Source organism: Lates calcarifer, linkage group LG18 (genome assembly GCF_001640805.2).
Source record: "Lates calcarifer isolate ASB-BC8 linkage group LG18, TLL_Latcal_v3, whole genome shotgun sequence".
Lineage (NCBI taxonomy): Eukaryota > Metazoa > Chordata > Actinopteri > Centropomidae > Lates > Lates calcarifer.
In genome coordinates this window covers 7,421,662-7,447,636 of record NC_066850.1, presented here as the reverse complement: position 1 = coordinate 7,447,636, position 25,975 = coordinate 7,421,662, and the positions used below count along the sequence as shown (strand labels likewise).

General features: G+C 40.8%; 1 protein-coding gene across 1 annotated transcript in view; it reads right to left on the bottom strand.

The window, feature by feature from the left end:
- The window catches only part of cacna2d1a (calcium channel, voltage-dependent, alpha 2/delta subunit 1a), an 82,969-nt gene that overhangs the window by 54,728 nt on the left and 2,266 nt on the right, over nt 1-25,975 (bottom strand). The window contains 2 exon segments of the mRNA XM_051077592.1: nt 11,314-11,430; nt 13,198-13,279. Coding sequence (XP_050933549.1) covers nt 11,314-11,430; nt 13,198-13,279 — 199 coding nt within the window.

Below are 25,975 nucleotides of genomic sequence, written 5' to 3'. Positions count from 1 at the left end.
ACTGTACACACACACACACACACACACACACACACACACACACACACACACAGAGATTGTGTGTGTTTGTCTTCTGTTTGGAGAAAACAAATCATGTCCACTGCCAATGCACTAATTCTCCTACTGATGTCGCAACATGAAGATCCAAATGGAGTGACTAATGCCACAAAGATTTGGATTTCTGAGCTTCTATTCACATTATTTGTGTGAATAAACTGAAAGCAGGAATAAATCATATTACTGTATGAACAAAACTGAGCCAAAAACGTACTAATAAATACATATATACGATTTAATCAATTAAAACTATGTTTTCAATTTAAGTGATTGAGAAACAATCTATGATACAAACACATGTACCCCAAAGAGACAAGTACCATATGTTCTCAACTGCTCTTGAACACAGCTTTGTGGATTTATAGTATAAACTTGGTGTCTGCCTTTGGTGTCTTGTTAGAGGCTGATGTTAAAGATTGGGAGCGTCGGTTTGTCAGTGATCCATCCCAGCTCTCACTAAGTTATAATGGAGGAAGGGATTGTCTAATTTAGATGAGCCTTCACGTGTAAGTGCAGAAAGGGTGTTGGAGGAGATGGAGGGCAGGGAGCACAAGCTAGATGAGAAATAAGATCGATTAATGTAGGTAACTCTCTCATTTTTTCAGAACGAGAGCAAAGTCTCTCTCAGCATTCTTTATGTCTATGATCTAAGAATGCTGGATTACTGGTTTCAAAAACGTTGCGCTCCACAGCTCCTCTGATTTTGCATTTCACAAGCGACACACAGAGATGCACTGTGTAAACACGCACACTTCCTTTTCTGACACATGTTCCTGGCAGTCTGATTAGAGCATCTAGTCCTGCCAGGACAGAAAGCACACGCAGGCACGCACACACACACACACATACACACACACACACACCTGCCATCTTACTGATGTGTAGGGAGGCATGGGAGAGCAGAGGAAACATGAGCATCTGCTGTTGTGACTGGCAGCACTTTAGTCAGATCTATCCTGCTCAGCCTGTAGGGAGCCAGGAGGAGAGTGGTGAGGCAGAGAGATGAATTTGCACTCATACACACACGCACGCACACACACACACACACACACATCAGACTGGCACTAGAAAGAAAACAAGTGTACAGTACTAAGTGCATGCAAGTTGACAAGTTAACCCTATTTACTACAACCCTTGTCTTTTAGACAGGAAATAGCCATAACCGACATACAAACTCCACAGGAAGTGACTTGTTAGTGACTGGCGCTAGTCTTGCTATTCAATACTGTGGGCTGGTTTGATAGCTCATCTCTCCTGCAGCAAACTCTTCCAGCCGAGCACACTATCTGTGAGCCAGCTGGCTACAAACAACTCCCAATTATAGCTGTAGCTGGCTGCAGTGTCGACATGGTGGGTGTGCACATGCACACACACCTATATCCATACACAGGTGTACTGTATATCACCATGTCTCAACGTAATGTCACAAATTTCAATCACCTCTGGCTTTTTAAATCACTCTAACAATCAGGAGGATAATTAGCTGGGTGGTGCTTTCTTTAGCTCAAGCTGAGACAGTGTTTTGGCAACAATAATTTGAAGAGTGGATTTATTGTCAGAATCATTTCACACTCCAATTTGCTTCAGTTTCAGTGCTCATCACACCGAGCTGTTGTTGACATATCAGGCCGTCGAGATTTCCTTTTTTCCAAATTCTGCAGACAAAAAAACTGTCAACAAAACAATGTCAACTATAATTTTGCACATTGTACACAAGCACATTTATTCTGTAGCACAGCTGCTGCTGTCTGTGCCTAAATGGAACTGGATACGACAGGAGGGGAGAGCAATAATGAGGGCGACACATCAAATGTACACTCTTCCCTCTCTGTATGCACGTACTGTACATCTGAGAAGTTTCATGTAGGAAAACAGAGATGAAACACAAAGCAGGAGCAGCGGAGACACAGGGAGAGCGACAGCTGGGCTGACAATAGCAGCCAGACACACACATACACACAAACACACACTCCAGGAAGTGGTGAATAATGAGTCACTGGTGGCCAAAATTACATACACACAAACACACTATATCTCACTGATTCAACATTTTCTGCAACATTATAGATATCAAATATTTATGGTTTTTGGCAAGAGGGACAGAAAGGCTTTGCACAGCATTGCATCACACTCAACAAAAGACCCCTAAAATAATTCCAACCTTGCAATGCCTGTACTCTCTAGGTGTGAAACACTCAAAATCTGTCTTTAAAAATGCACTGTACTGGCAGGGTAAAATGATCCCTCTCCATTTTGTATGTGGAAAGTTTTAGTGAGATAGTAAAATCTGGAATATGCTTTGCAATAGTTTTGTGTTTTCGCCAAACCATCTGTTTTTAGCTTCTGTGTGCCGCCCCCTCTCTGCTAACTGTGTATACATTGTTGGCTGAGGTTGCCGTTTTTAAATATGTTTCATACTCCTCTGGCATGGAAATGTAGAGCAGGAAGGCAGCCACTTTGGCACAAGGTATGGGAAGCATGATCCTGTCTCTCTGACCTATACAGAGAAGAGTCTGTTCTGGCCACATCATATAGAAAAAACAAAAACATTATATGTAGGGCAACCTACAGTAAATGTGATGGCGGCATGTCCTAACTTGATGTCACACTGATGTAAGTGATGTCAGCACTCAGTATTACGCTATATATAATGGTCCAATGTAAAGATGAAATTAGTTTAATCATCAAATGCCAAACATTTGATGATCCCAGCTTCTAAGCTGTGCAAATTTTCTCAAGACACACGGCCCTGAAAATATGGAAACACACTTACTGCACTGTATGCATACGTGTGTGTATATGTGTGCACATGTGAATGCATTACTTTGTTTTTAATCGCACAATAACAATTTGTATATTTTCCATTTTGTGTGTTTTCTTAAGTGTGATTTAGAATGGGCTACCATAGCAACAGCATCTTTAAATCTCACCCTTCGTGATGCAATTTGACCAAGACTGAAGGAGGTAATATTTTAGCATCTCGAGACTACTCACAATATTAATCATATCCGCTAAGATCACTCTGCAACATACTAGTTACTCTGAAAGCCCCGCTGCAGCCTGGGACGCCATCAGCACAAATGACCTGCCAATAATAACTTCTTGACATGTGATGTGAGTGGATTATTTATGTTGTTTGTTCAGCAATACTGAGATAATAAATTTCAATAGGCACTTCAAAGAGGGACACTCTTGGGTAAGATATCGTTGTGTAACGTGACTGTGTAATGAGTTTTCTTCAGAAACAGAAACGCTAGTTTCTGCCATCAGAAACAGAACGCTAGTCATTATTGCACATGATTTTTGAGCACAAGTTGATTATACTCTCATGGGAATTGCATGAGAGCAACTGTTTTCACTTTAACTTAATAAAATAACTTGAGAGTGAGGAGCCTAATGAGTGTGTGTGTGTGTGTGTGTGTGTGTGTGCGCGCGCATGTGTGTGCCTACTCTGTGATTAGGGTTTTAACAGCAGTGTCTAATGACTCACAGCATGTCATCCAGTGTCGGTTTAATAACGCACTTCCAGACACTAGAGATCAGTGACTCCTCTGTAATTACGCACCACTACATAACACAACGCTTAAAAGAGCTCCGTTCAAGTGCTCACACTCCTGCTTGCATCCTTCTTAGACAGTTTAATGAACATGAATGCCAGAGAGGCAATTTTGTGTCAAATGCGTGCATATGGTAGATTATGGAGGATGAGGGTACTTGAATGAAAGTTTTCCCATTTTGTTGAATGTAAAACAGGGAGACAGAGAGAGCACGAGAACTGATTCATTTTGGGAATTTGAGGAATCTGTTTATGATACCCACGTTGCTTAGCAACCACGGTGCCATGGTAACATGCTGCATCCATGGACCATGCACTATGGAGAGCAAAAGCTCCCATGCGATGGCAACACCAGAGTCCTGAAACATTTTGTTCATTATCTTCCCATTGTAGCGCAGGCCATCTTTTTCCTCAGCAATTAAGACTCGACTCAAACCTGCCTCTCTATGCCAGTGCCAGCAGCCCACTCATAATTAAGAAAATTTGGTTTCCTGTCGATGGAGACCCACGCTGAGAGTAAAAACCAACACGAGAGGCCATGGTTGGAAAGCAACTGTTGTTTTTGCTTCAGAAAATGGTGGCCAATTGTGGCTCAGACTCTGGTGGACAGCCAAAGCCTTTTGGATCTGCTGCCAGAGTGCTAATGCAATCCCAGGACTGAAATAACCCTCACCAATCAATATTCAAATAGCACAGCCCTCAGCTGTCTGTTCTGTGGTCCTGTATCGTCTCTTCCCCTTATGCTCTTCCTTTTTCTCTTGGGTGGTCACTTTCTTTGTCTTTTACTTTCACTTCCCTCAAGAAAAATGTCTCTGCAAACAAAGAATCCCACTCTCTGTTATTTCCCTATTCATTCTTTTATTCTCTTTCTCTCTTGATTTAATAAGACATCTTCTCTGTAGGTCAGTCCGCTCTCTTCTGCGTGGGCTGACTGTCTGAGGGAGGTCTTGGCAGGCCGCCACGTCCCCCTAAGCAGGTGCTTATGTCAACAAGAATCCCCTAAAGGTGGTACAAAGCATCAGAAGGACTTCCTCGGAGGCACTCACACAGAATAACCTTCCCCTTGTCCCAACAGGTCAATTCTCTCGCTTCAGTTTCAGGCCATCATGAGACCAGCCATCAACTAAAACTGATGTTGGCAGCCAGTGTAATCCTTCTTGGCTTTTTAATGTCAAAAGTGAAGACTGTAAGGATTTTTTTTATTTCGAAAGGACATAAAACAGATGTGTCACTACTTCTGCAGTCATTTTATGTCATCACAACTGCATTAGCATTTCAGATGTAGAGTGAATGAAGCATTTGTCAGTAGCTACCTTTAGTGGATTACCTACAGGTAGATCAAGATTGGTGATGAGCATTTAAAAAAAGACTGAACCCGCACTAAATACTAAAGTACAGAACTGACACTGAATTATTTAATCTTAAAGAGATTAGATTTAAATCCTGATGCAAATCAACATGTGCAATTACTTTAACCTGATGGCAGCACTTTCTTTCATTCTTCAATATCAGTTGGTTTGGTGAAATGTTTGCAGTGCATTTGGTCTCTGTCACAGATGTTTTTTTCCTGTGGCAGTGGCTGCGAAGTTCTGCCTTATAACTGCTGCAAAATTTTCCTCCCATCTATGTTAAATGAACATACTGTATCTGGATGTCTGTGCTGGTGACACCGTAGGAAGAGAAATGACCTATTCCACTGGGGGAAGTTAACCACAGGCCCCATCAAAGAGTATTGGTTAAGAGGAACTATTCAATAATTGATGAGAACAGAGTCACAGGAGTCAGAGGTGGCCTGAATATCAGGGAGAGGTGATCTACTGTCAAGGCGAGCTAAAAAAAGAAGCACAGGTCAATCTAATGAACAAATGGACTAAAGGGGCTTGTGTGTGTGTGTGTGTTCAGAATCTGTTCGGATGTGCAAGTTCATTCACAATTAATCAACAGGTCATACCTATACTGTAGCTCACAGTTACACAGTCACATACATGTAAGCCCAGAATGGATGTAATGATGGAGGCAACTGGAGTATAGTACAGTGGGGGAGGCTCTGAGTCATGGGCACACAAAGAGACAGAAAGTGAGGAGGGAAATGATGCAGGGTAAGTAAGTCACAGAAAAATCACTTCCCGTGGGTAATGTAAGTTGTAACTGTGGCCATTTTGGTGTTGTGGCATATTTTTAATTTCATGTCAAATACCTGACATTCTACAATGGAATATGACAGAATCAAAAACTACAAGACTATTTCTAAAAGACTAACTAAAACGAATTAATCATTTTTACCAGAAAACACTCCCAAATTATCCGCCATCACTCTGACCCCTGTGCAACAGTATCATCTGTTTCTGGATACATTATCTAGATAATCTGAGAAAATTTGGTAATTACCAGCTCCTGTTTGGAATGAAATCAAGGATGAACAATTAACTGCCAGTGAAATAGTTCGATATTGAGGAGTAATTAAAAATATGATGATTCTCAGGCCAGTTCTGGAGTTACTGAGAACTTTTTTCAGAGGAGTTCTAAGCGCATTTATGGATGTTTATTTGCAATGGACACCAGAGATAAACATTTTCGGAAAGTGTAAGCCACATTTAATCTAAAAATATACCTATCATGTCCATGAGTTCAAATTTGACCTAGTTACGATTCCTGGAAGGAGTGTCATTTTTAATGCAAATTGAATTCTGAATCAGGAACCCAGGCTATAATAACTAACCCCCTGTTGCTTTTACAACACCTCTCCCTTTCATTTCTCCTCTCAGAGAGGTGAAAATATCATTTCAAGGACAAATAGCACCCTATCTTAAATTAAATTCATGTCTCAGCAGGCACTGAGATTCCTGCCTGCTAATAAATTTGTTTGAAGACAATGATTAGCAAGTTCTAATGCAATAAAATGTGTTTCCCTTATTACTATTTGCACTTATATTAGGTAGGTATACTAGCATGTACATAATAATATCTCTACTGTAAATAAGAAAGGCAACAATCAGGCTGCTTTCTGTATAAGTACTTTTAATTTGGAACTGAACTGTGGTGGAACATTCTGCACTGGTTTGTTTTAAACACACTCTGAAGTACTGCAGCTTTAATGGACAGAATGGCCTGAAGAAGGACAGATGAATTCGAGATGGAGAGGACAGGCAGGACCAAGTGAGGGGAGATCAAATTTAAAAATGAAACATTTCCTTATTTTCAGAAGAATTTAGCATCCATATTCAAACTGTGCCACAAACACACACACACACACACATGGACGGACATACACGGACACACACACACATCCAAATGGGAAGAAATAAGAAAGGACAGAAAGGGAGAAACAAGGAACACAGGGCAAGGCAAAAATGGGAAAATGGCAATGAAGAGTGACAGAAAATCAGGGTGAAGTTATGGGAAAGGAAGTTAAGAGGGAGTTAGGAGCAATACAGAAGGAAGGACAGGGTTGGAGGAGGGAGTCAAAAGAAAAAAGACACAGAAGGGGAGGAATAAAATACCATACATGACAAGAATGAAGACCCAGAGAAGAATAGAAAGGTTAAAGAAAAAGCAGGAAAGGTGATTGCTCTTTGTGTGTGTGTATAGAGAGCCACAAGTGGTGTGTAAAGATTTGTGTGTCTGTAAAGATTCAACGTCTGTAATCTCCAGAGTTGTATCAGCAGTGAAACTAAACTACAACAGCACGCGCCTAAAGAAAATGACTCATCTTTTGAAGTATCAAAGAGATCTGGGCAATAACTCTCAGTCTGGCACACACGCATCTCCACAAATGCATACTTCCATCTAAAAAACTAAAATAATCAGCTGTAGCACACTGCAGATGACAACAAGACTTTCAGGGGTTTTGTCTGGTAAAAAGTTTTGCAGTTCTCTCAGCTCTGCGATGCTTTCTTTCCTGTTGAGATGTCCAGTTTCACTTGACATACTTGTAAAAGGTGACGCACACTGAATGCAGAATATTTATGCCACAACATGAAAGAGGCAAAATCTTTGATCGCCCTTGAGTGGTTTGGAAACCAAATTGTTCCCCAGTCAGATCACCAGTGCCTTGGGGAGCATTAACTCGAAATGGTTGAAACAGACGGGTAAGGAGTGATGATCCAAACAGGATAAAAGAGAGAAAGAGAGCGATACATCTGCGGCCTTTAATGGCTGTCGCACAGACACCATTAAAGGCAACAAGTAGTAGAAGTAGAAGTAATGGCTATACTTCCTGTTTTGGTTCCTGACTTTTCCTGGGGAGCAAGATTTCTTGTATTATATATGTGACAGTATTAAGGGAATGTAGTGATCTATGTTTCATGTATAAATCTGCTAAAGTTAGTGATGTGAGTGCGTATTTTTTCTACAGGTACATTTTGCCATTTCTTACACTGTGCATTAGACAGCTGAGAGAGTCTTAGGAAGTGCGATTCTTGTCTCATAAAAAATGATCTGTATCATAAATTGTGATGAAAAACATTTCTCCCTCTAAGTAGCTACAGCTGCCAACATTTGAGAGATTGCATGTCAAGGGAGCACCGGCGTCAAGCGCAGCGATTGAATTGAGATGACAGAATGGGCAGATGTCAGATTGACAGACAGCAAATCCAAGCGGGCCCCTGATTAAGTTAATGACAGCAGCCATCATTCTAAAGGGATTGTGTTTGCTGACAATTGCTGGAACACACACACACATACACCCAGGGACGCACGCACACAAACAAACAAACAAACACTTGCAAAGCAGAGCCAGAGGAGACAAGTTGCCCTAGTGAGGGAGAGAGAGAAAGAAATGTCACCAGTTGGAGAGGCCATACCCATCCTGCTAGTTCCAAGCACAACACAGCCTGAACTGTACCGCTGGAGGGGGCGGAAATACAGAAGATTTTAATGGGTTTTAAAGTACTCTGGCATGATGTCTTACAGTATTCATGCAACCATGAAATGACGACCCATCACATGTTTTGGTCATATGGAGTGTGGACATGTGTTGTGAGCAGCTCGTTAAAGAAGTGAGAGCATCCTGCATTTCTCAAGCAAACATTTGAGAGAAGTCTGGAAAGACATAATCTTGTGTAAGACATCTTTTTTTCTTTTCTAATCACTTTAATTGTCTGGTGACTCCCCAGATTTTTCTTGGGACCAGAGCTAAAATGTAAAATAATTTATCGCAGTCTTGTATTAGCTACAGTACAGTGGCTCCTAACCTTTAAGTTACCAACCCGCTACCATTGGTTGAACTGTATTGTCTTACTAGCTTGGTTTATAAAGGTAAACTGACATCAACCAAGAAGACTAAAGGTTTCACACAGTAAAATGTATGTGTGCACATGTCAGACTACATTTATTTGATAGATAGCGTGCACTGATCTGCAGGCCCTGAAGTTATTATAGTTATTCAATTGTTTATTTCTGTAGTGTTAAGGTGCTTTTCATGACACTTATGCCACTATGTACACAGACATTAGAACCAATGCATTATCACATTTCTACAGTAGAGGGGGCATGTTCAAGGAGAAGGGATCTGCCAAAAATGTCATTCACAGTATCGAATCACAAAATAACTTGAATCTGGTGTAAGGGTATCTTTCTTTACGCACCTGTTTTCTGTGTTTGTTTGTTTCTAATGTCATAGTGGCTCAGTTTAATGGCTCATAAGAATAAAGCACTGCTGTGTGAAAAAGAGAGTCCTGCCCGTTGAATTGTGCAATAACAAGATCCTAATAGATGGGAGGTCTGCAATAGGCTTCTAGTTTTCTGTATGCTGCTTAATGCTCTCTCAGACAGAAAGCTATAACCTCTCACACAATCGTTCTCTTACACGATCACTTCATGCTGCGTGTAATCAGCCCTTCCAAATGGAACGAGGGATAGACAGAGGGAGAAGAGGGAGAGATGAAAGACAGAGGAGGCAAAGGGGATGATTGGAAACAAAGGAGGGAGGATACTCAAGGTGGTAAGTCCACGGGAGGGATTCATTGCCACATAGACTGACATTAGTGCAGAGAAATACTATATTAGATTAGTGTCGGTCAGGTCAAGACCATTACAGATGGTGCAGTTGTCCTTTCCCTACTTCCATTTCAAGTCATGATTCAGCTAAGTGGAACATGCGACTATTTATGGTAACTTATATAAATTGATCACCATAAAGCTGGCTCAGTTCCAATTCATTATACAGAACACCATTTACAGTAGACACCACACCACCAGGGGCCATCTCCTCTTCAGTGCTAATGCAGTCAAGTAAATATAGTCTCTGAAAGGAACAAACAACATCAGCATATGGTGTTTAGATATTTTATATATATATATATATATATATATATATATATATATATATATATATATATATATATATATATATAAACTATATTAACTTCTGTTAATTAACTGTTTTCACACTTTCAGCAAAGAGCTAAACAACTGCCCTTAACTCACGCAGGTGAAATATGCAGCAGATGGTGTTGATAAGAACATCTCTATTCTGCTGCCATCAATTCACTGAGCAGTCATATTTCTCTCCCAAGGTGCGACATAACAACACCAAAAACTAATTGTCCCTTATCCCTTGGCAGTTATTGGGATGTAAGAAAAACAAAAAGCCTGGTTGGATTGATGGGGTAATCAATGAGAACGTAACTATGGCAACAGGCTGTCAGGCTTTAATTGGATATTTCTGGCTCTGGGAGCCAGATTGATCGAGACGGGGAGTGCCCACAGATCCTAATTTAGTTGGCCAGATACTGTTGAATTTAAACTAAGGAGCAGTGAAAGGCTGTGTGGATCAATTTACCTTGCTGTCCTTTGTAACTACATGCAAACAAGTCTAAGCCTTTATTTAAACTGCTAACATCAGGAAGCTAACATTCTCACAATAACAATGCTGGCATGCTGATATTCAAGTAGGTAATGTTTACCTTGTCAACCATCTTAGTTTGGTGAAAGTATAACTAAGGCTGATGAAAATGTCATCAGTTTAGTAGGTATTTTTGACCTGAAAATGTCAACCTGCTGGTTGTGCTAGAGGTAAAGTGAACACTGCTAGCATTGCTTAAAATGGTATGTTGTAAGGTACAATTCAACAATGAAGAGTTCAGTTTCATGTGGTGAACACTGTCAGGAACTCTTTATAACAAAATGAAAGCATTTTGCTGGTGTAGCCCTCATAGCATTTCCCTCCTGTTCGGTTCAGGCAGTGACCCACAAAAGCAGCAAGTATGGATGAAGTATGAGGGCACAAAAGGCCTCAGTGGTCACAGGAAAGAAAGGTTTCCTTAAAGTTGAAACTACAACAGGGTCACACAGCAAAAAGTGATACAACACATACACACAACTGATTGTTTTATTGTTATTTGGCATGTAGCAACCCAGACTGGTAACTTTGAATTAAGTCATCTGGCTGGAGGATGTCTGCTTATATTGGATCAGAGTATGGCCTGAAGCAGTGGCTGTGTTCCAGTGTCTGTTCTGACATGAAATGAGGAGAAGCAGATTGTTTCTGTGTGTTTCTCTGAGCTCTGGCCACTGTGCTAGGACAGACACCGAACCTGATGTTACAAACCACCTAGAAGTTGCATTATACAGTATGTTCCTATCTCAAACTACAAAATCAGCAGCTCTTGAGGGTCAAGTTGATGACAGAATAAGTGACTACACTGATTTTCTAGAAATATCAGGGTTGCCACAAAATAATTTTGTGAGATCACACTGACCTCTAGGGCCTTGGAGCGGTTTGCCAGCAGCCTCTCTATGTTCCCAGCAGCGGTTGCCACCAGTTCCCTTGCATTGTTGGACTCCACACTGAAGTGAGCTTTGTGTGTTTTATAGATCTGAGACAATCACAAGAGAAAAGCATGGGTTAAAGATAAGCAGAACTCAAACTGAACAAATCCTAGAAAATAGTGATTTATCCCATTTATAGTAGAAAGTTTGCTACTAGACAAAATTAATCATTCAGTATTTCATCCCTTTATTAGATAGCAACAGCTATTGCATGTATTTGATTGGCTCACAGAGCTATTGCTTTATATTGCATCAAGAGTTGAACCAGAATAAACCTTTTTGCCTCATGTTCCTGTATTTTTTGCTGGAGCCCTTTTGGTACATGATGATGGTAGGTGGGAGGGGAGGGGTAAGGTGACAAGGTGGCAGCTTTTACAGGAAAAGGAGAGGGTGTGGTGACATGTATGATGCTTACAAATCTTACAAATCTTACTTAAGACTCTGCATCAGTGGTCATTTTATGTTCTTCACCAGATCTCACTGACCAAAGCACAATGATTAAAAAAGGAAGCTACGCGTCCACTGATTAAACTGCAATGTCAGGTTATGTAAGAAGACCATTTACTGCGCAATGGTATATGCTCCAGCAAAAAGACATAAGAAACACAAATGCCAAACAGCCAATTATTTAGCAGCCTAGAGGGATTCCACTGTCCGACATTCAAACCATAGAAAAGAGGCATGTGCATGTATTTGTCTCCTTCTCTAGGCCTTACTTTAGGAGTAATATTAAAGGGTAATACTGCTGAAATTTTGATTATAATAAACTAAACAGGATTATTTTCATGAATTTCCTAAATCTAATCTGTATTATGGAACTAGAAGTGCTCTCTTTAATGCTGAAAGAACTGTAAGCAATCTGGATAGATGCATAACACTCCCTTTTAAATTCTGCATGCTGTGTACAGTACACCCTGTTTAAACAAGGGCATACCCAAAGGCATCAGGTTCTGTTACAACAAGTAAGTAAGTGGGTTCAGTTGCACAAAATATATGTTCAATTCTCATTTCTGGTAACAAGGCATGTCAGCACATCAAAAAAAAAAAATGTTTTGTAAGGATTTTAATGATGCTTTAAAGCCAACTGATTTTGTTCTTGAGGAGTAAAAGAGCCAGATGCATTACGTCAATCAATGTGTGGATCTAAAAAAGCTTCTCTTTTGTCAGATGTCAGCTCACGAGACTACGGCCGTCACAGTATAGCTGTGACGTTGATCTTATCTGAGCATGTACATTGGGCTGGCAGAACGAAATGATGCTAGCATTATGTCTAATGAGAAGCTACTATATATAGATAAGTGATGTGTTGTGACAACTGAGGTCGTGCAAGTAGGGTTAATGAGAGTGAGAGGAGTAAGTGAGAGAGACAGCTAACACTTCACAAACCCCTCTGTTTCTATGTGGGAATAATACAGAAGTGAGTGTGTGGGACTTTGACAATGCCACAGGTGTTTCCAAACATTAATAATGTAAAGCTAGCTTAGATGGTACACAACCAATACTAATTGAGCTAGCCGAAAAATGGGAAAGAGGCTTCTTGTATCAATGTTCATAGGCTTTAAGGGACTATGATGTATCCTAGTAGGTAGCACAACACAGAACTTAACAGTGCGTCTCCTACCAAGGCTAGCCCTCAAATGTCAGTCAATTGCTTCTGTCAAAAGCATCACAATGAGGCTTGAAGCTCCATAAATATGTGCAATAGCTGCTGTATCATCATAGTTTATTGTCTTACACAAAAAGTAAGGAATTCAATTTCACACTTTGGTGCAACAGTCAAAATCAGTGCGTGTGTTTCAAATAGTCATGCTCACCTGTATTAGGTCCTGAAGACCACTGGCTGTGTCTGTTAATGTGATCAACTCTTTTTGCATCTGGTCCACCCATTCCTTTATCCTGAGAACACAAAAAAACACTCCATTAGCCAATCAAACCTCATCTAATTGAAAGCATCCAAATGGCCATCTAACCAAATTTGTTGAGCTGCTCCAATCTCATTCAGGTTGAATACAGCCCACATGACCCAAAGTCAGCTTTACTCCGTACTATAACCATATGCTAAAAAAGCTGTATTGATTCAGGGAGGGGAGGCATGAAATAATAATGTTTAGCCAAGTGAGTACATTGCTCTACCCCTCATGAGCTGTGCATTAAGGCGAGAGCTATTCATAGTTGTCAGCATGAGAGTGCCACATCCTCAGGGGTGAGATACTGGTTAACGTATTCTTCTGATGAGAAAGAGGACAGAAAGGGAAAGAGAAAGAAGGATGAAAGAGCAACAGAGAGATATGTGTTCATTTATTAGGATTAAGACTTTGTATGTTACTTTAATGTGTGGATGATCATGAACATGTGAGAGATTTCTTGACTCAAGTAAAAATGAATTTACTGTCAGTACAACTATTAATATTCTATGACCTGTATGTGACGTCTGCATGAACATATCTAAACAGTAATTACCAGCATGTCTAAACTGTTGTGAATCATATTTATGCTCTGTAACTAAGCCATGAGGATTTTAAGGACACTGGTTCCTTATATGGAATACTTGACATTGAGTTCGGTTCAGGTTATGTGTGTGTGTGCATGAGTATGTCTACATGACACCATGCCCACCGCACCCCCAACTGTCAAAACATCAATGAATCTTGTGATATGTGACATGCCATCATACCCCACATGCACTGTAAAAAGTTACTTATTTTACATATGTAAAAGTTACTGTATTTAGGCAGTATCAAACTTGTTTTAGACAAACCTCCACCTTCCATTGTCATTTGGTCTTTAAATAATTAACTCGACATCTGAGGGAAAAACATGCATATTTGAGTTAAGCATGCTTCCAAAAATGTTTTTCTGTAGTTCAAGAGCTTTTATCAAGCACTGATGTAGAATTTTTTCAGCAAAAGCAAGGTCTACAGGTAATAAAATCCCTACTGCAACCACAATACCATGACCTCCTGCTGCTGAACAGCACTCAACACGTTCTGAACCCTTTGTAAACAATACACTGTAAGTACACCGATACAGCCAATAAAAAATACATGACATAATCCATAAAGAAAATTGCCCTTTCTCCCCCACAGTGTGAATTCACCTCTTCACCTTCCACACTGCTGAGGGACCTCTGACATGTGAACCCAGTCTGTGTTATCTTATTTAAAAAATACAGTGTAATGTGAGCACGGTTAGCTTATGCTGCAAATGTGTGGCATAGCAGCCACATAGTATATTTAGCCTTCTGAGAGACAGCTGCTAGCGGCTTGGGGCAGATACAAGATATGCGTACTGTCAGCACATAACTTTTTCTACCCCCAAGTCACAATTATGTGCATACACGTCCACAAACACACACACACACACACACATACTGCATATGGGAAAATAAGAGGATCTCTTACAAATGGCTTTAAGGTGGATTATGTGTCATAGTTGTTATGTGTACTGACTACTGTACATGGAGCCAGTTCAAAGGTAAGATCCATTGATCATAGCGACCTGGCAGCAGGTGTATTGTATACTCAGGTTGTTATGCATGTGAGTTTTCCAAATAAGCCCAGTTGGCCTTAAGCAGGAGGGGTGGGGTTTTTACTACAGGTGTCTAATGGGAAATGGTGACTGTGTGTGGGTGTCCATCAGAAAACAGTTGAAGTTCATTGTGTGTCCACTGTTTAAAGAACTGCTGTCTTTGTCCTCATACAACTGAGCAAAATCCCATGTTCAGTGTCTCATTCCATTAATAATAAAAGCATATTTACCATATTCTCATATTCACTTGTCTGTAGTAGCCTGTAGACACTGCATGAGTCCAGTTTGTAACATAATAAAATTCACTTACTGGCTTAGTGCTAGGATTCTGAAATCGCTCTGATCTTGGTTTAAGAAAATCTCTTGGGTAAATCTGAAAGGCTATGCAGTGCTCTGATTACCCAGCTTCCTCTTATCAGTCAAAAGCATACATTCCCTGCATAACACCAGAGTGTGTGGCTTCCTAATATGCGAAGAAAGAATTGATTGTTTCTCTCAAAGCAGATAAAGGGCATTGCCTGGAAGTGGAGTTTAACAACCAAATGTGTATTTGATGAGAGGATGGAAACTTGGAGCAGGACATGGAAAAATTAGATTGCATCATTATCCCCTCCCATGCTCAGCTCCTATTCTGCCCCCTTCTCACTCTTTCTGTGCTGCTCCTCAGGGAAATCTCAGTTGGGGAGGAGGGGGTGGGGTTGGGGGGTCGACACAAGGAAAAGGAAGTAAGCCTCCAAAATGGCTGGTGAGCCATGTCGAGCCACTCGGCTGCAGCGGTGGCAGACTGCGGAGCTGGAAATGAGAGGAGCTATGTGAAACTCAGCCAAGTGTGAGACCTGCTGGCATTACAAGCCTCTTTTCTCTCACACTTGTCTCACTGAGTCATTAATATCATCCATTTATACATTTATGGAGCAGACTGTTTTTTTCTGACAGGGAATTGTTGAAGCTCCTTTTCCCTCTTAACTTCCTTTGTCCTTTTTTGGCAGTTGTGGTCACTCATTTTTCCAGCGCGCTCACAGAGACTTAGATGAAGGATAGTCTATAAGAACGCAGTGTAGACCTATTAAAGTTACAGAAGTCCAGTGTACTTGTGATTCTGCTGCATCTCAACAACTGTGACAATAAGGCAATTTAGATCAATACCAATCAGCTTGTGAAAATAGTTGATTAATGTCTTACGTGGCTCTGGAAGAAGCTTTTAGTTTACCAGCATTAACCAGGCAGGGAAGGTCTTGATCTACATTTTATTCGTATCCATCCTGTTCACACAGGATAATATCTTGTGTGCAAAACTTAATACTTTGTTGGCACAAGATAAAAAAAATCAATTGGGCCTTCTGGGCATCTGAACCCTTCTCTCCCTTGGTCTTAATTTAGTCAAGCCAAGATGCTGAAATGTCAATAACATTAAAATACATTTTTATCGATACAACTACCAGTGCAGTGGGGTTAGCATGCTAACTTAGGTAAACGAAGAGAGGGGACAGAAATAGAAGCAAAAGTTAACATTGGCGTTGTTTGTCACCACTGGAGACAACTCTTGGCAAGTAAAGGAATGAAGTTTGATGCTGAACTTGCAACATTCCTGGACTGGTAAGTAAACCACTGTTAATGCTAACCACGACTATGTAGCAATAGCAAAAACTTACATACAGTATCTTTAAAGTGAGGTAGCTTACTGTGCCTGATGCAAAACGTCTATTAAATGTAAGCTATGGAAATGATAATGTAACATACAAGTAGCATAAAGTGGCTTTAAATAAATGTAGATCACCGTTTCAGGTAGGGAATACCTATTAGACTGGATATCTCCTTGTTCAGCAGCTCCTGCTGTCACTTGCAATATTACTATCACTATGTGATACCACACACATTTTCCTGTACTGAGATGGAAATGAGCCATGGACTAAAAGATGCACACACACTCTGGGTCTGGACCAGTTTCACACTTGTTAGACTTGAGATGAGAAGGTCTGATACCTGTCTGACTCAGCATGTTGTTCATGATAGTGTAATGTGACTCATGGTGCCTGCAGTACAGATCACTACAGGTTCACTGACTTTAGAGAGTTGGAGACACACTTGGTTGGAGTTCAGATGAACAGATTGTCAGATATGAAGGCTCCGACACTGAAAAGACGACATTAAAATTTCATCAAGTTCTTTCCATGTCGCAGTCACAAGCACAAATGTGCCAGTGAGTTAAATGGTGTGAAATTAGATGAGGTGCTGGTGAGTGGTGTCAATATTATCTCTGATAGTGCCACACCACATCACTGCTCTATCCTTGGACCGATTCAGAAAAACAGACAGACAAAATGACATGCCATCTAAAAGTCAGTAGACACACACGACTGCTAATTTAGCTCATTCCTCAACTAGACTAAGTAGTGAGCATGTGTCTTAATTTGTGCTTGACCCCTGTGGCCTTGAGTACAGTGGCTGATGGGTAGACAAACTAGCCCTCCCCCTCTCCTTTGAGCCTCCATCACTGTAATGACTGGAAGAGAAGCTGCCTCCGTTAGGCCAGCTGTCACGTGTATGTGCGTGTGCACGCCTATGTGCATGTGTCAACGTCTGTATGTAACCAGAGCACTGAGTCTTTCAGAGGGCGGTAGGGGGTTGCCCAGGGTCAAAGGTCACCAGGACAGGTGCAGCTCTTTTGAAGAAGCTCTTAATGTAATGAAGTGGGTGTGACATTTGTGCATGTTTGTTGGATCAGTGTTTTGAGTTTGAGTTTATAGCTTGTTCATGCTGCTCCACGGTGGTTTAAAAAAAATAATTGATACAGGTTTAATTCATTTACACTATACTGACTGCCCTATTTGTGAGGTGATATAGTTCCAGTTAGATGCAAATAGTATGATGTGCTTATAATGACACTGTTTTGAGGTTACCGCAATAGTTAATGATGCAAATCATTGTTTCTTTAGGGGAAAAAAAAACTAAAGAAAGAACAAGATTTTAGATAGGTGAAGAAAAAACTTGATTTTCAAATTACAAGGAACACCCTGACTCACAACAACAGAAGAAAAAAATACCCTCAGTCTGCCAGTTAGGAGCAGGCAGTCCAATCCGAGGGGTGAACACAGGGAAGTGGACACAATCCCAGAATAGAGAGCATGACTCAGCATGAGAGCACTGCTGTCTTACTTCTGAACATATTAACCCCTCTGGCCAAGCTGTGTGGGACTGTGGGGGAGGCTGTTTGTGTTCTCCTCTGCCTCTGTTTCTACACTTCAAAACCACAGCCTCTGGCTGTTAGCTGTGCAGCTGTGTAACCCACTCTTAGCAGGGTTAATACACTTGTAGCACAATCAGCTCAGAAAGTGAACATCTTTCAATGCTCAAAAACTATAAATATTAAAATCTCTTGGGTTCAATACATCATCGAAAACTTAGATTGAAGGATAATTCAAGGTTGTTACAGAAAGAGCAGTTGCAATTCACATATTAAATTATTTAAAGGACTTTTTAAGGATCTTATTTTTGTTGTTTTGGCCTTCATTCCTATTCCATCACAGAAAAACTCAGATGGGGCAAGAGACATAAACAGTGTGACAATCATACATCAGAAAACTAAAGCAAACAGCGCCATGATTATGCAAACTGAAAGTTCATTCTTGACCTTGAAAGCAGCAGTTGACAAAAATAAAAGCAATCTCACCACAGGCCAATTAGTAACTGGTTCTTACTTTTGGGACTGCTTTTATCCACTGCTGTTTCTGTGGTCAAGAATATGCTTTATCTCCTGAGGAGGACTGTATGATATGGAGGACTCTGGACCAGATACTTAATGGAGCTTGTGGTCAAACTGCTTTAGTCAATTACCCAAGATGCTTGATGTAAACATCTATCAGCAGTTTGTAGACTGAGTTCCTGGTTTAACCAACCTACCCTACTTACCATAGTAAATGCATATTCTGCGCAATGAGAGATTAACAACATTTTGGATGTGCTCACTTAAAAGAAAGAAGTTCAGTTAATCTGGCTGAACTGCAGGCTTGCTCACAACCTGTCTGATCCATGACTTTGGGCACTTAGTAAAACGGTCAAACTCTCAACTCTGTCACCAGGTTTGCAAGTTTAATTAGTAAAATGTTATCACAGATACCATGCGAGGCCAAGACTACAGATATAAACTGACCTAAAAATGTCCTTGACTAATACTTTGTTCCTACTCCAATGACAGCTACTGCCATTCAAGGTTTAGATAAAAAAAAAAAAAAAGAAATATCATGAAGAGTTTATAATCCAACTTTAAAAGATGGTTCCCAGATGGAGTTCATGGAAAGAAGATTGGGAAGGTTTTGACTCTTCAAGCTTTTTCTGAGTCCTGAGTGTGCTTTCATACCAAACTTATTTCTATGTCCTTATTAGAAAAAAAGCAGCAGCACAACTTTAAACAAATACCCTGTAGACTGTATGCTTTAGGCTGTCAAAGTATTGGAAGAGTTTGTCATAAAACACTCTTTCACGTCTCACTGGTTTGCAGGCAGTAGCTGCTTCAGGTCTTCTGATCTCAACTGAAACTTATGGTATTAATAGCATAATTTCATGCTGGGTGTGTGCCACTTCCTTGATCAACAGGGGAAGAGAAAGAAGTGCACCTAGGGAGGGAAGCATCCATTTTTTCCCACCACAATAACCTTACATTGTCATTCAGCAGAGGTTTTCAAGTTCACCCGTGTCACTTCCAGAGCTTAACAACTTAGTGTGTTTATTTTCTGTTTCTTTTTATTTTTACCAAGGGATAAACCTCACACTGTAACACCCTGAGCTGAGCGAAGGTCCAGAATATTGATCCAAAGACACTGCACGCTCCATCATCCTGAATGGATCACCAAAAACTCGGCCTCGTGCCGGCTCCGAGGCCTAACATGCCCATGTGTGAGCAGCCACAAGAATCCAGGGCTCAATATCCAATCTCAAAGTTTCCACTCCAGCACCCTCTCAACTTGTAAACATCCTCATGTTTTTATACTCAGAACCCAGTCTGTGGATCCACATTTGATCTCTTAATACCATCAAAACCATCATGGAGGAAGCATCTGGTGGCATACACTTGTCTTTTTTTTCCCCTTTCACTCCACCAGTCTCATCATGTTATCAGAGTCATGGTTCCCAGCACTCAGAGAAACCTTAAATCCTCCTCTAATAGTAGTAATTTGGGCTTCTAATCTCTTCTTAGGAAGAGACAAGGCTGATGCTGTTACGGGAGGCAGAGGAGATGCACAAAAAAGATAGGGATGTTTGAGGATGGCAGCGTGGATGTAATTGAGCCACTGGGGGATAGCTAATAAGAGCTCTGACTATGAAGCAAAGCATCTAATAAGCAGTGAGCCAGACAGAGCACTGTACAAAACAGTCACTTTCTGCCCCTGTGCCTGTCTTTTTTATTCCCGCCTTGCCTTTCTTCTTGTGTAAATGTATCACTTTCAGTCCTTGGTCCCTTCTCTCCAGGTCTGTCGGTTCTTTCCTCTATCACCTCTTTCCTTCCACCTCTCTGACTTCTGTTTGTTGTTGTGTGTAATACTGGAAAACTGGAATGCTTTCCTTTATGTCATTGATAGCTTGCATTGCAGAGTAACTAACAGTAATTAACAGCTTTATTTCCAACCCATTGCTTCCTTATTTCTATCTAAGTAATCTTATAATTCCCTTCCTTTGTCCTCCTCTCTTCTCTCTTCTCTTATGTCCCACAAAGGAGACAAGTGATGATATCTTCTCCTTTACTGAGGTCAATAACACCATAATTGCAGGCTTTGTAAATGTCTTGCTGCCTCATTATCTTCTATGACAAGATGTTATTGATGTTTCTGCCTCTCTTGTACCATTTCCCTCTTAGCAAGTCAGTCAGAGCATTTTACCACATGGGCCCCCTGCCTGGATCTGAAGAGCTGTGTTTAAGTGAAGCTTTGACAACAGTATTTTCAGCACGCTCTATCGAGCACTTATGTCAGGGTGTATTACAGCTGTGGAAGAGCTGACTAGACATTGTATGAGATCATTATCAAATGGCAGGGTGGTGCTGGTGGGCAATCATGCACAGAAAGAGCAGGTGTGGGTTACAGGAAACTGATTCCATTGAAAATTATTTAACTGGTGATTTCCTCTGATTCCAGCCTCTCAAATGTCAGGATTTGCTGCTTTTCTCGGTTTGATTTCACTGTAATTGTGATCTCTTTGACATCACAATTACAAAGTAGGACAAAAAATTTAAAAACACCACATTGGGCTTGGATTTTATAACCTCTACACTTAAGGAATGATCCATTAATTGATGAAGAAAATCAACAAATTAATGAATATAGATAAAAATCATTACTTTCAGGTCTAAATTTAAGACTAACACTTCATTTGCCGATAAAACACTATATTTTAGTCTATAGCTCAAATAAGGCACCATCAGACCATTTGGATATCTGACCACTGCTTTACATTCTGTCCACTGGCAACATTAGACTGCCACAGAGGGCCAGGGGTCTGTCTCTCTTCCTCCCCTTGCCCACGTTTGACCTCACGCTCTGGACCAAGGCTAGCTGGGACTGACTTGCTGTCCCCCTAGCACCTATTCTGTCTCGTCCACACCCTCCATGTCAAACGGCGTACACGTCCTGACAGAACTAACAGCTCCCATTGTATCACCTCTCCCCGCAGGTGTCTGGACACATTAAGTCAGAGGAAGCTGAATTGTTGTGACACCAGCAAGTGTTTGTACTCACTGCAGAGCAGTCACACCTGCTGGTGAGATTCCAGCATCATACTAAAGAACTACAACAGCAACTATATTAATACTATACTTCCTGTGTGCACATACAATTTTGCAGCAAAGTTTGCTTTATAACACACTCACCTTTGGCTTACTATAATGAATGTGCGTTAAAACAGTATATATGTATCTTCTTAATCCATTAGTCTTTCAAATTATTAGTAGATAATAATAAATTGTTATTCAACAATTTTTTTGTTTTTCTCCTCTTGCTCATCCTCACCCCTCCAGCTGTCTTTCTCCCTTGTTACATGTCATGTTGAACTCTGCTCAAATGACTAAACCTCCACATCGCTGTCACCATCACACTCTCTGAGCACTGAAGTCTCTACCCATCCATCCATACATCAACCCAACCCTTCTGTCTCACAACACACACAAACACTATCTCGGACAATGAGTATAAATAGAGAGATTAGAGTCCCCCCCGGCCAAAATGTCAAATTAACGTCAATCCAGACGCCTACACAAGCAGACTACTGTTAGTGCTGTACTTAGTACTGTCCAGTGTGGTCTGCACACCGACACTAACAGCTCTTATGCAGCAGTACAACTCCATTAAGGGGCTCAAGAGAAGCCATCACAGGACATCATGGCTCCACTTTTCTCTGTGTCTGCCTCAAAATATTAGCCATCAGATGGATTCACGGTGTCTCACTAGAGATATTTTAAGCACTTAACACCTATAGTGTGTTATTGGGACAAGTTGGCTTATTAAGTCCCTTAAACACATCTCTAGATATCTACAGGAAACTTTAAAATCAAAATTAGCTGGTGGACACTCCTCCACAATCATTGCTTTTTCAGAAATGGCAAGAATTAGATGAAAAGATTGATACCACTCTCTGCAGAATAAATATGAAGCTAGAGCAAAGGAACTAGCTTAGGTTAGGTTAGGACAGAAGCTAAAAACAGGAGGAAAAAGCTAGCCTGGCTCTGTTAAAAGTTCAACTGCAAGTGTAAAACAAGAATCCACTAGCTGCCCTCAAGTCTCATAATGATGACAAGATGCCAGGAAGTCACCCCCATTTTATTATTATTTCATTTTTACACTTACATTTATACAATTTGTGAGTTTTTGAGATGCTAGTGGGCTAATTCTTTACCAAGTCTGCTGTTTCCCCCTTTATGTTAAGCTAACCTATGCTAACCATCTACTGGCGTACTAGATATTTAGCATGCAGATATAAAAATGGTTCAATCCTCTAACTCTCTATAAGCCATGGATATAGTTTGCTGTATAGTTTAAGAACATTGTTCTTGACAGCTATGCCTTATTGATAGCTTTTTGGTCCATCTTTGGTGTATTCAGCAGGTTATAAAAAAGTCCTCATGAACCCCAACAGTGGTAGTATTTTCGTCAACCTACAGACAACTATGTGGTTGTGAATTTAAAATACAAGAGATGACAGCCACAAAAACTTGGCGTGACAACAGGCGAGATGAGCCACAGGGTTTGATTTTCAGCTGTCACTCTCACACAACCTCTTTCTTTCAACATTCTCTATTCCTATCTATACTACTCCTCTGTATCTGTCTGTCTTGCCTGCTTTTGTTTTATGGTACCTTCTGTATTACTTTACTATTGATTAGTTTGGTAGGACTCTTTCTCTGTAAAGTTCTTTCAGACATATGCACTTGTGATAAAGGCTTAAATAAAAAAATAAAACCTGAAACAAGGAAGGAGCGACACGTGCTTGATTTACAGTACAGTCTAAAAACTACACTTCCCATGCTTTATATTATGGTATACAGATGTGCTTCCTGTACTGGCTGGGGCTCTCATCCAAACAGCTGTTAGCTATTCCCAAGGTTGCCCAGGCAACGCTGCAATGGAAAATTCTTGGGAATTTCCATGTGGCAAGGGATTGTGGGGAAGTAGTACAACACCCAGGTCACTTCTTTACTCTGACTTTCTCTTCACGCAGGGGCACTGGAGGAATGTCATTTTGGGGGAAGGAACTCGGGGTGAGAAAGATTAACCAGACAATAAAGCAACACAAAGAGGCCACACATAAGCAAGGGGTCCACAAAATTTCAGTGGAGGAGCGGGATGGGTGATGAGATTTATGGGAAGCCCCCTGCCACTCTACACCCCTTCTGTCCTGTATCTTAACCTACATCAGAGTCAGGACAGGACACTCAACGCCCCTTCCCCACAGACAAAGGCTTTCCTAAATATAGCCAGAGTTGAGATGGGATGGAGTGGGACGGGACGGGGGGTGGGGGTGAAAAAAGGGAAACGTGTGGGAAAAGAGCAAAGAAAAACTGCGAGAGACATTATCCATGGGCAGTGATCTTGCGCTCTTGCATGTGTGTATGTAACAGATACAGCCCGCCAGCTGCTTGACTCTAGGCAAGAGCATGCCTCCTGAAATATACCTGCTAGCACCAACTCCCCCGTGGCTAAGATGTGCAAATCTTAGCCAAGGAAACCCTAGACAACCCTGAGCTGATCATTTCCATCTGCTTATTACATCTGATTCATCCTCCTCAAACCTCCACGTATTATCACTGTCATACTCCAAGTTAGATTTGACACTGGAATGAAAGTTGAAGGGAAATCTAATTTATCAACTGATTTTTTAAAAACTTGTTTCATTCCTCAATTATATTAGATGAGACATTGTTAATCTCCCTGTCTCTCCCAAAACAAGACACAAGAGTCCAAGGCTCTGTGATTCAATCAAGAAACAAAGCCTGGAGCTTTTTTCTTTAACAAAAATAAGACTGAATTTGTAAAAAAAAAAAAATAAATAAATAATAAAAGACTAATGTGTTGGACTGCAGCCAGTATGATTTTCCAGGGATATAGGCACATTTACTGCCTCAAATCTTCTTATGACATAAAGCAAATGTGGATGTAGAAGCATTAACAAGTTTTCTGTGCTGCAAGCCAACTTTTAAATCACAGCCAGTTTTGTGTGTGTGTGTGTGTTGTCACAGCACAGAATATTGAAGTCAAGAGTATCTTCTCTATCTCTATATTTGGGGATGTTCTTATCGTTGTTGCAATGTATGACTCAATCAGTTCAGTAGCAATGAGTCCAGGCATCTGGGATCCAGAGGGAGGCTTGGTCATGAAATAAGACGCATATGGGTGGTTACAAGTGGGAACTGAGCCATATTCATTACAGGCCACTGTCAGTGTCAGGTCTCCGAGGGGAAACAAGTGTGAAGACAGACACAAATATATCATGCAAAACAAAGGCAGAGTAAGATAAAAGACTGACCGCACTCATATCTCATACCGCACTAAGCTGGAGACAGCTGCTGGTTAGCTTAGCTTAGCATAAGGACTGGATACAGGAGCAAAAAATCTGCCAACCAGCCCCTTTACTATCTTGTTTGTTTGAAGCAGTTTATCAAATAGGGGCTATGTGATAGACTATTTCATGGCCTTACTGAGGGTATTGTCACCACCATGAGGTTATTAGCCATTCAATATAAACTCAAGACCACAAACTGCCATTTTTGCAGTTCATTTTTAAAAGGAAATGAGCATACTTCTCAAAATGTTGGGCAGTATTGAGAGTATTGAGAGGAATCTCAATAACAACTGATGGTGACTTGTCTCCCCTCTATTTGTAAGCCTGTATCTTGTTTTGTTTAGGATTCAGTCTTCAGCAACCTGCTGTATATTCATGTACTGTATGTGTTTACACTCTCCCTACTCACAACTGCCCATGTTGTTCTGGCTGTTCAAATGAAGACACAAGAAGCATGGCTCTTTAGCTGGTTGAGCATGAAATCTAGTTAGCCTTATAAAAGAAAAAAAAGGCAAGTGAGAGTGGGAGAATTGGAGCAGAGGGTGACAGAAACTGTGGAAAAAGGGAGGATGGAGATAAAATATGTCTGTTGGTGACTAAGGCGAAAGCCAGAAAGAAGCATATGATCAAGTCTTGGATTGGATATTTAAATTCAGCACAATGCATTGGCAAGTGGTGACATGAAGATTTGGATATGCCGTGGAATTCTGGCTGTAAGGGTGGTGACAGTAAACAGTACACATGCGGAATCCATGTGGCAAACTGTCCATATAGAGTAGACATATGGGATCAGCAAGGGCAAGTCTGGATTTTCTTGCTGTCTCTTATTCTCTTCATCTCTATCTTTTCTTTTTATCTTCCCTGATCTCTCAATGTGTTATCTGGCGCCAGGATCTCTGTGGCACAGTGTATGACATCAGACTTTGCATTTCAGATTCGATGATGTTAATCATCTGCCTTCAGGCAACGATGAAAAGAAGAGAGAAGAGAGCGAGAGAGAGAGCAATAAAGAGACATAGG